Here is an 11,772-nt window from a genome sequence, read left to right as displayed (position 1 = left end):
TGTGCTCTACTAGAGGTTTGGATGGGATTTATAGGTCTGTAGGAATTTGGAGAATTTAAAATAGGAACCTCTTTGGGGACGTGGCAAAGATTTCTCTAAGATGACACCCAAAGGAGCTAATAAGGATAATTTTGCGAGGCAAAGAGGGAGAAGTAACATATTAGAAATAACAGACCACATACCACATATGCAGGCACATATGAGTCCTAGGGGGCCATTAGATTATTCATTAACTATTTTATGAAGCTGTGGGAATTTGCATATGGGAGAGAGAGATAGAGATAGAGAGATAGAGATAGAGATAGAGATAGAGATAGAGATAGAGAGAGAGAGAGAGAGAGATAGAGATAGAGAGAGAGAGAGAGATTCCCTGAGGCAGGAAGATTAGTGTGAGTTTGAGGACAGCCTATGCTACATAGCAATAACTTTTTTTTTCTTTTTGGCTTTTTGAGATAGGATTTCTCTGTGTAGCCCTGGGTGTCCTAGAACAAGCTCTGTAGACCAGGCTGACCCCAAACTCACAGAGATCTGCCTCTGCCTGTCTCTGCTTCCAGAGTGCTGGGATCTGAGGTATGCACCACGATCACCAACACCGTCTTATGAAAATGTTCTCTGGCACTTGGCCTTTAAACTGGGGATAAGAAGAATGATTAAATAACAGCTGAACTGTTCTTCACTCTCTCCCTGACAGGGAGGGGCTTCTGTGGCGTTGAGTTTGGCTAAAGGGAAATGATAGGATCTAGGGTTCAAGGTAAAGGGCATTTGGAGGAGAGCAGTAAGAAGGATGCAGTGCCCCACGGGTACTCCTGTTCTCTTGTCAGCCAAGGAGCACCAAAGACAGAAACCAGCTGAGACTCATCTTCTAAGGTGTGGGGCTGTGTGCCTGTAACCCCATATAGGAAGTGCAGAATCAGGAGCTTGACACTGTCTCAAAACAAACCAACAAACAAAACAGACAGAAATTAAAGCCGTGTGGTAAGGCCTCCTACTTAGTAGCTTGGCTGTTTTGAGCATACGACGAACCAACCCATTTATGAACAGGGTTCATCATTCATAAAATGAATGATGGTCCTCACCTCTTGGACCAATAAAACAAGAATAACAACAAAATAACCATAAGGTCTTAGCACAGCCCGGAGGGTAAGACCTCTAAATAGGAAGTCTGGCCAGATAGGCAAGGGGTTTGAGAACTGGAGAGATGGGCTGTAGCACATCACATGGTAGTTACAGCAGGTGGTTCAACTTGAAGATCACTGAATTTTCTCAGACCTAGTCTCCCCACCTGAAAAGTGAAGGTAATGATATCTATCTTAAAGGGTGTGAGGAGGAGCCAAGGAGAACGAGCTCAATAAATGCTACAGCAACATAAACATACTCACGTGGAATAGAGAGAATCTCTCTCAAATAATGACAATATCAGCCATCCCACAGCACTTCAAAATCCTATTTTCTTACTAAAGCTAGAAAAGTTGGATTAATATGTTAATAAAATTCATTCTACTAATACCAAAACATGATGATCACTTCTCATTAAGAAATCACTAAGGCATAACACTTCGGCATTAACATTTTGTTGATGCATAACTCGAAAATAGCATCTCTGTTCAAAATTCATTATGTAAAATGGTTCTCATTTGGCACTTTGAGGAATATCCTCTACATACCAATACCCCAAATGCACTCCCCTACTACTGTTTTTTGTTTTGTTTTGACCCAGGGTCTCCTGTAGCTCAGGTCCCCTTTGAACACCTGATCTTTCTGCCTCCACGTCCTGGGTGCTGGGGTTACAGGAACATGGTACCATATGTGGTTCAAAGGAAGTCTTTTCTAGATTAAGGAAACATTCGTAAGTGAGATGAAGAAATCTAAACCAAGATGGAGCTTGGAGTGGCAAGAAGATCCCTAAATGAGCACTGCATCCCATTACACGAGAAGGCTTGTAAAAATCCAGGCTAAGAAGGCATTTGGAGTTTCAAGTTTTGTCGCACTGAAGCCAAGTCCCTTACATGTGGACGCTTGCCAAGCGCAACCTTGCCAGAGGTTTGACTCTGAGTCTTCCACAGGTATGGATAGACCTCTTTGCTTTCACAGTCAGTATGACTATTTCAAATGACCACCAGAAAGCTACTGGAGCTGACTCATAAGGCAAAACCACACAGGCCCAGTGAGAGCAAAGAGGGGGCAGGCTGTGGTCGAGAGGCATCCCTTATCCATCCCCCTCATCCCCAGCCCTGCGGTCTGTTTTATTTTTCACTTCACGCCACAACTGAAACAGGCTAAACTGAATGCTGGTGACAAAGGCAGAAATTAAGAAGTCAATAGCTGGAGGGGCCTAACTAGCAAGACCCCCTTCTCAAAACTCCTTCTCAAAACAGATAAACAAACAACAACAACAACAACAACAACAAAAACCTAAAGCCTAAAACAGGGAGGAAGAAAGTTACTTTGTGATGACCGCTTCTAAGCTGTTGAAAGCTTAAGGACCTTCTTGGAAATTCGTGTCAGCTGGTCATGTTTCTGGGGATGCTGCTTTCATTTTCAGCTGGGTGAAATCTAGACCTACCTAACAGATTCAGGCTAATTTTGGTTACACCCCCCCCCCCTTTTTAAATTAATGTGGGGTTTTACTATGTTGCCTAGGCTGACATCACCACGAGAACTCAAGTGATCCTTGAGTTGTATCATCCTCCTGCCTCAGCATCCTAAGTAGTCCAGATTGCAGGTGCTAGCTCCTTATTCCTGCCACCCAAGCACAGTAGACATGACATAAACTATGTAGCAGCTATTCTAGGACCTTCTAAAAATGGCATTTTTCCATGTTACAACAACTTCCCGAAAACATGAAGAGCAATGTTTGAGAACTATAAACTGGGCTCTGGTGCGTGTGTATATGTGTGTGCACTTATGTGGAAAAATCCCCCATGTGGTTTTGAGACAGGCCCTCACACTGTTGGCGGATGCTGGCCTTGAACTTGCAGCACTTCTGCCCCTCCCTCCTGAATGCTAGGATTATAGACTTGAGCCACCACTCCCCCTGCTATGTTTTGGTTTTTTAAAGATGTGTTACTCGGTTCTTTCACATTCAAACAGTGTATGAAAGCCAAGGTGTATATGGTCAGAGAGAAGATCTGTAATGTCCGAATTATCCATTTGCCTGGCAGTCTTGCCATGCCCTTGCTGGGTTGCTCTGGGAGAGGGTACAAGCAGGGATGCCTTCTTGCTCAGCAGTCCAACTCCTCCATGACTTCCATGACAATTGTCCGTGGGCCTGTCAGAATCAGGTTGCTCACGGTGCGGTAGTCTACATTCAGCACGTTGAGGCCGTTGACGGAGACGACAAACTGACAGACCTGAAGGAGTGATAAAAAGAAAGGATGTCAGTTTGGGGTTGAGGCTACAGCTCAGTTGATAAGCTGCCTGTCCAGCATGCCCATAATCCCAGCGCTGAGGGGAGGGGGCAGTAGGTTCATACGTGGTTATTCTAGGCTACATAAGGGGTTCAAGGGCAACCTGGGATAAATGAGATCCTGTCTCAGATACAGGTGTACGCAGAGACACACACACACAGACAGACTGACATACACACAGAGACAGACAGACACAGAGTAACAGAGAGGTAGAGACAGAGCTAGAGAACATAAAAGCAGGGGGGATTTTAAAGGGCCTCATTCAAGCATGAGAATCAGAGGCTCAATGCCTGGGAACTCATGTGCGCTGGCTTGGATAAGAATGGCCCCGTAGGTTCATATATTGGAATGCTCTGTCACCAGGGAGGGGCACTGTTTAGAAGGATTAGAGGTGCAGCCTTGTTAGAGAAAGAGTATCACTTGGGTTCCGGGGTGGGGTGGGGGAGGTGAAAGGGTGGGGTAGGAGTGGTCCTGAGGTTCCAAAAAGCCCAAGCAAGGACCCGTGCCATTCTCTCTCTTGGCCTGTGAACCAGGGTGGAGCTCTCAGCTACTGCTCCAGGGCCTTGTTCTTTGTCATGAAGATAGTGGACTAAGAATGCCCCTCAAACTGTAAGCAAGCTCTCAATTAAATGCTTTCTTTCAGAAGAGTTGCCTTGGTCAGGTGTCTCTCTGCAGCAACAGAACAGTGACTAAGATATCAAGTAAATGCCAGATGTGTGTGTGTGTGGGGGGGGGCGCAGCTCACCTATAAGCCCATACTTGGAAGGCAGAAACAGGAATTCCTGAAACAAGCTGGCTAGGCAGATGAGCCAATTTAGTGAGTTCTAGGTTGCCTCAATGAGTGGGGTGAAGATCCATTGAAGTAGACTCCTGATGTCAACCTTGGGTCTTCACAGGCACATGCACCTATACATACGAACACCCATGCACATGCACACACACATACACATACAAACACCTGAGGGGGGGAGGGGAAGAGGGAGGGAGAGGGGAGGCAAGGAAGAGAAAGAAGTGAGAGAGATGAGAAGGTGATGCAGATCCTTTGCTTGGGATGATTAATCCAGGGATGCTTTGTGAATCTCACCATCACAAGCCTGTGAGTGCATTGCCTGGATAGCTGCCATATATGCCTGTGTGAAACACTAAAACCGTTGGAAACCCACTATTTCCTTCCTTCCTTCCTTCCTTCTTTCCTTTCTTTCTTTCTTTGGACTTTTTTTTTAAAGATTTATTTATTTTATGAAAATAAAATAAATACTGTACACTGTATCTGTCTTCAGACACATCACAAGAGGGCATCGGATCCCATTATAGATGGTTGTGAGCCACCATGTGGTTGCTGGGAATTGAACTCAGGTCCTCTGGAAGAGCAGTCAGTGCTCTTAACTGCTGAGCCATCTCACCAGCTCCACCATTTCTTTCTTACTGACCTCTGGCAAAACAATATCAATATAAACTTAATACAATATCAAGTCCAAAAATGTCTATGCCTATTGCTGCTACACACCCAAATTGGAAAACATCAGAACCACACCTTTCATTGAGAGAGAGAGAGAGAGAGAGAGAGAGAGGATTTGTAATCCTAAAATGGGATTGTTCTATGTTCCTTTGATGATAACCTCAAACAGCTTACTTCTCCTCTGTATCATGTGCTTCAGGATATAAAATCCTTCGTTTGGAACTCAGTTGGTAGAGTAGTTGCCTAGGTTTTGTTCCCAGAACCTTATAAGCTCAGAGTGTGGTACTATGCACATGAAATATCAGCACCTGGGAAGCAGAGGCTGGACAGTCAGAAGTTAAAGGATAACCTTGGCTGCACATTTGAGTTGGAGGCCAGCCTAGGCTACATGAGACTGTGTCTCCAAAAAAGAAAGAAAGGAAGAAAGAAAGAGAGAGAGAAAGAGAGAGAGAGAGAGAGAGAGAGAGAGAGAGAGAGAGAGAGAGAGAGAGAGAGAGAGAGAGAGAGAAAGAACAAATAAGGAGCTGGAGAGATGGCTCAGCGGTTAAGAGCACTGACTGCTCTTCCGAAGGTCCTGAGTTCAAATCCCAGCAACCACATGGTGGCTCACAACCACCCATCCTGAGATCTGACACCCTCTTCTGGTGTGTCTGAAGACAGCTACAGTGTATTTACATATAATAATAAATAAATAAATCTTAAAAAAAATTAAAAAAAAAAGAAAACAAATAAGCATATAAGCATTCCTTATTCATAAAGTACACAGGTAAAAATGTCCATTCATTTATCTTCAAATTACACGAAGAATTGAAAACATTCCTGAAGACATCACACAAACACTGGGCTTGACTAATTTCTCTCCCTTTTAAAATGGTCATTTCATAGCCAGTGTTTGGTGGCACACACCTTTAATTCCAGCACTCAGGAGGTAGAGGCAGATGGATCTCTGAGCTCAAAATCAGCCTGGTTTAAAGACTAAGTTCTGGGGCTGGAGAGATGGCTCAGTGGTTAAGAGCATTGACTGCTCTTCCAAAGGTCCTGAGTTCAAATCCCAGCAACCACATGGTGGCTCACAACCATACGTAATAAAATCTAACATCCTTTTCTGGTGTGTCTGAGGACAGCTACAGTGTACTTAGATATAATAATAAATAAATCTTAAAAAAAAAAAAAAAAGACTAAGTTCCAAGACAGCCAGAGCTACAGAGAAATTTTATCTTAAAAAAAAAACCCAAAACACAGCTGGGTGGTGGTGGCGCACGCCTTTAATCCCAGCACTTGGGAGGCAGAGGCAGGTGGATTTCTGAGTTTCTGGCCAGCCTGGTTGACAGGGTGAGTTTTAGGACAGCCAGGGCTATACAGAGAAACTCTGTCTCGGAAAAACAAAACAAAACAAAACAAAACAAAACACAAACACATAGATTATTTCCTCCATTTTCTTTCATGGCTACATGAAAAACTGAATAGAAAGTAGAATGTAGTAAGCAGAGTTCTATTTCTTCAATAAACACCTGCTGCTGCCATGAGCTCCCCAGCATTTCCACTCTCTAATCTTTGTTACTGGGGTGTCTTACCTAGACAGACACACAATCACCATTTCTCTGTTGCTATCCTCAAAGCTGGTCGTCAAGGATTCAGGGCAAGTCTAGTATGTAATGGGCAGTTTTCAACCCTGGCCAAGGTCATAGTGACAATTAAGGTCACGCTATTTGATCACTACCCAACTGGAACAGACCCACTAGCACTTGAAGCTGTGAGCACTGGAGCCATGAGTGCTTGGGGCTAGGAGCACTTGTGGGGGTATTTTAGCACTGATTCATTAGGCAGCTCTCTTTGCTTTTCTTCTGCCAGAGAATGAGCGGAATGTCATTGCCTCCCACCCACGGTACTGGACTTCAGATCCGTGTTCTTTCCTCCAAAGGACTGCCTTTGTGTTGTTACGTGGGAAGGCAGGAATTGCCAGCTAACCCTTCACAGGCTCTCAGGGAGTATTTGTGTCTCTGACATGATGTGTCTCTGGTCATATTAGTCTTTCAGTCTTCACCTCAATTATGCCTTGGCTGTCTCACATTGTTTGTCTTAACTGGCCAGCACTTGACAGTTAGGAACTTCATGTAGAAGTCTAGATAGATTCAGGCTTCTCGAACAGTGTGGACTTCTCATTCTTTAACTTAAGTGATAGGTCCGCTCAAATGCCCATGGGGTGGTGGTGCACCCCCATAATCTGGGCTACTTAGGAGATGGAGGAGGAAGGTTTGAGAGTTCAAGTCCTGATAGGACTATATAGTAAAAAACAGCCTCAAAAATCCAAAAAGCAATGGATGTGGATTCTGAGGAATAGCAATAGGAAGCTCAACATTTTCCTACATAGTAAGTGTACAACCAGCCAGGACTGCAAGAGACTATATCTCACAAAACCTACAAAACAACACCAAACTTCAAAAACATATAATTTTGTTGACAAGGCTCTTACAATTACGCAACAAGACTTTTTTTTTTTTAAGATTTATTTATTTATTATATACAGTACACTGTAGCTGTCTTCAAACACTCCAGAAAAGGGCATCAGATCTCATTACGGATGGTTGTGAACCACCATGTGGTTGCTGGGATTTGAACTCAGGGCCTCTGGAAGAGCAGTCAGTGCTCTTAACCACTGAGCCATCTCTCCAGCCCCGCAACAAGACTTTTATTCAAGTAAGCTTGATTAAAAAATAAGGGTATCTATTGCTGTGACAAAACAGATGACCAAAAACAAGTTTGGGAGAAAAGGGTTTATTCAGTTTACACTTCTACATCAGAGTCCATCATTGGTGGAAGCCCGGAATAGGAGCTCAAACAAGGCTAGAACCTGGAGGTAGGAGCTGAGGCAGAGGCCATGGAGGGGTGTTGCTTACTGGCTTGCTTCTCATGGAGCTTGCTTTCTTATAGAACCCAGGACCACCAGCCCAAGGATGGCACCACCCACCACTGGCTTGGCCCTCTCCGTCAGTCACTAATTTAAGAAAATACTCTACAGGCTTGCCTGCAGCCTGATCATTATGGAAACATCTTCTCGAAGTCCCCTCTTTTTAGATGTCTCTAGTTTGTGAGTCAAGTAGACATGACTAACCAGCACCCATGATAACGCATACCCGTAATCTAGCACATTTGAGGCTGAGACAGGAAGGCAGAAAGTCTGAGCCCATCGTGGGCTATGAAGGGAGACCTTATCTCCAAAATAAGAAGGGGAGGAGAAAGCTAACCATACTATCTACATGTAAGAAACAATTACTGTACCTTCTCTAATATTCGAACTCGGGACCAGCCAGGTATACAGAGCAAGTCTGAGGTCATACAGTGAGACCCTATCTCAAACTTAAAACTTAAACAACAAAAAGTGTGTGTGTGTGTGTGAGAGAGAGAGAGAGAGAGAGAGAGAGAGAGAGAGAGAGAGAGAGAGAGAGAGATATGGTGGTAGTGGTGGTGGTAGAGGGTGTTTGCTTTTTTTGCCCCAATTTCCTTTTACTTATAATTATCACAATTACATGCTTTCAAAAATCAGCTTAGGAGCTGGAGAACTAGCTCAGTGGGTAAGAGTGCTTGAGTGTTTGCTGCAAAAGAATGGACATCTGTGTAGAAAGGCCTGGTACCCAGAGTAGTTCTGATGCTTTGATCAGGAATCTATATGTGAACACTGAGCCTCATGTTCCCCAATTGGTTCTTTTTTTTAAAAAATGTGATTTATTTTTAGATATGTGAGTACACTGTAGCTGCCTTCAGACACACACCAGAAGAGGGCATCAGATCCCATCACAGATAGTTGTGAGCTACCATGTGGTTGCTGGGAATTGAACTCAGGACCTCTGGAAGAGCAGTCAGTGCTCCCAACCACTGAGCCATCTCTCCAGCTCCCCCAATTGGTTCTTGATCAGTCAATAAAGATGCTAATGGCTAGTGGCTGGGCGGAATAGGTGGCACTTTGACTCCTGTCGGCAGGCTAGCAGACACAGTATTTTGACATGTTTTGGAGGGAGAAAGAGAGCCACTAGCTATGTGAAACCTCAGGTGGAATGGCCATTGGGCACTTCCACTGGGCTTGGAGTAGCAGGCAGGAGACTAGAAACACAACTGAGCTGAGGGGAGATTTAAGGTGCTGAGCTAGGACTAAAGGTAACTGAGCAATTAAGTTGAGAGCAGTATTAGAGGTATTGATCTGGGTTAGGGTTAGGGTTAGGGTACGTTAGCCATGGGAGGCTTCAAAGTGTTGGGCCACTGAGCCAAAAGCATATTAAAAATAAGTTTGTGTGTGTGTGCGTGTGTGTGTGCGTGTGTGTTTCATCCCAGGCAGGGCTAGTAGCTTGGTCCACCCAGGGCTTAAAGTTGGGTAGTAGAAACCACATGCTACACAGGTAAAAGGTGGGTCTGGCCTCACATGCCTGTAACTCCACTGTTGGAGAGGGAGAGACAGGAGAATGGTTGAGAAAGAGGGGGACAGGGGAGGAATCCATTGAGCTCCAGGTTCACTGAAAGACCCTGTCTCAAAGGTTAGAGTTGGCACAGTAAGACTCCCAGTATTTTCTTTTGATGTCTGTATACAAGCGTGTCAATCCTATGTGCACACACACATACACAGGATAAGAATAATTCTTCCATTTTTCTAGTTCTTAACAAAGCAATCATTTCTCACCAATAACATAAACTGAGATGATATTTCAAATGGTTTCCCAGAATAAAGAAAAAAAATGCCTTCAGAACCTTACTCAAGCTTGTATCTATGGTGATATTTTTAGAGTCCGACCGTCGGAAAGACGTCATCGCTCCCTAAGTGGCCTCAATAACTGTGTGGTTCAAGCAGTTTCTATATCCTGTTGCTTAAATGCTCCAAATGATCCAGCTCCACATGTCCCACCATGTACCTGTGAGGTGACTCATGGCGGTGGGCTTTTCAGTTAGCATCTTTGGTACACCATGCTTTCTTTGCAAATCAACACACATTACAAGTAACAGTGGGAAGCACACGGCCTGGAGGGAAATTAGTTCTCCTCTCTGCTGAAAGGCACAACGGCATAAACACACAGAATGCATGACTGGTGCTGGCTGGACAGGTCACTTTAGGAATATAATTTCTCCCCCCTGGGCTGGAGGCTTAGATGTCCACCTACTGGAAGTGATGGGTGAAGTAGTCATTCTTTCCTTTCACTTGTATGTATCTTTGACAGACATACCTGTTTGCAAAGATTATATTGCAGTTGACTCATTCCCTCAGTTCTGTGTGTGTGTGTGTGTGTGTGTGTTTACACGTGTCTAGAAGCCAGAGGTTGACGTCAACTGTACTGCTATTGACACAGGAACTCTCAGTGAATCTGAAGCTCAGTGACTCTGCTAGATTGGCTAGTTGGCTGGGTAGTGAGTCAGAAAGTCTATATCCCTACCTCTCTAGAGCTGGGATTGCAGGCACATTACTATACCTGGCTTTTGCATGGGTACTGGAGATCCTAACGAGCGTTTTATCCTAGCTCCCTATTCCCTCTCTTCTTATTTGGAGACAGGGTCTCACATAGACCGGCGTTTGAATTCACTGTAGAGCTGAGGCTGCCCTTGAACTGCTGATGCTTCTCCCTGCACCTGGGATTGAATGCAGAGCTTCACACATGACATGCAAGCACAGCCCCCAAGGAACTTAACCTTCATTTCTTCAGTTCGAAGGAAAGGACTCAACCTCATCACCCACCAGGGACATAGAGCTCTGACCTCCAAATGAGGGGACAGGATCGCATGCTCATTAACGAAGACTGGGAACCAAACCTTCCTGTGACACATGAAGCGGAGATTAGGGAGAAGCTCTGAGCAAACAGGCTTAAGAGCTAAGTCTCATGCGACAACACCGGCCGTGAAGAGTTAACAGGATGAAGGAGGTGGCAGTGAGTACATTTCAGGGTGTGACCAAGTTGCAGTGAACACCCAGGCAGAACTCCAGCCTTACTTCTAATGGAAAGCCAAGTTTAAGTAAATCATCCTGTCTCTTCATTCCTCTCTCTTCACCAGGCCTGGCAGATGTGCCAGACAGATGGAATGGCCATGAGACCGTGCAGCTGTGCACATGCTCACAGATGGTGGGAGCCCACCACAGTCACTCAGCTGTTTCAGCAGAAGCGGGGAGGGGGAAGGGTGAGACCAAGGAGAAACACAACACCTCGGTGCACCAGTTCAGAGCCCGGAGGTCTGTAGTCACCCATTACACTCCCAGGAGTGCTGCATTCGAGTAAATGGCATCCTGACTAATCAGGAGAAAGGTAAGCAGACATGGATGTGAAAGAGTCTGGGGCTGGAGAGACGGCTCGGCTGTGAAGACTACTGACTACTCTAAGAGAATCTGGACTTCAGTTCCCAGGACTCACAGGGGAGTTCACGACCATTCATTAAGTCCAGTCTCAGAGGACCTGATGCTCTCTGCTGGCCTCCTCTGGTATTATATGTATATGATGCACAGCCATACCTGCAGCAAATCACCCACATATGTAAAATAAAAATAAAATCTCAAGAAGATGGAGTAAATTGTGGAAGCCTGATTAAGTGACATAGAAAGCAGAGGCAAGATACTAAGTAAGTAAGGAAGGCAGTAGGAAAATGCATAAGTAGAATGCTTTGAACTGTGGCAGACATCACCCAGACCAAGCGCCCCTCAGGTAGATAGACATCACCCAGACCAAGTGCCCCTGAGGCAGACATCACCTAGACCAAGTGCCCCTGAGGCAGACATCACCCAGACCAAGTGCCCCTGAGGTAGACATCACCCAGACCAAGCGCCCCTGAGGCAGACATCACCCAGACCAAGCACCCCTGAGGTAGATAGTCATCACGCAGACCAAGCGCCCCTGAGGTAGACATCACCCAGACCAAGCGCCCCTGAGGTAGACATCACCC

General features: G+C 45.1%; 1 protein-coding gene across 1 annotated transcript in view; it reads right to left on the bottom strand.

Moving 5' to 3' along the window:
- Window positions 1–480: 480 nt before the first annotated feature.
- The window catches only part of Deptor (DEP domain containing MTOR interacting protein), a 146,777-nt gene continuing 135,485 nt past the window's right edge, over window positions 481–11,772 (bottom strand). The window contains exon 9 of the mRNA XM_031358123.1: window positions 481–3,350. Coding sequence (XP_031213983.1) covers window positions 3,222–3,350 — 129 coding nt within the window. The 3' untranslated portion in view covers window positions 481–3,221. The remainder of the gene's footprint in view (window positions 3,351–11,772) is intronic.

The sequence above is a fragment of the Mastomys coucha genome, unplaced genomic scaffold (genome assembly GCF_008632895.1).
Source record: "Mastomys coucha isolate ucsf_1 unplaced genomic scaffold, UCSF_Mcou_1 pScaffold7, whole genome shotgun sequence".
NCBI lineage: Eukaryota > Metazoa > Chordata > Mammalia > Rodentia > Muridae > Mastomys > Mastomys coucha.
This window is presented reverse-complemented; position numbering and strand designations above follow the sequence as displayed.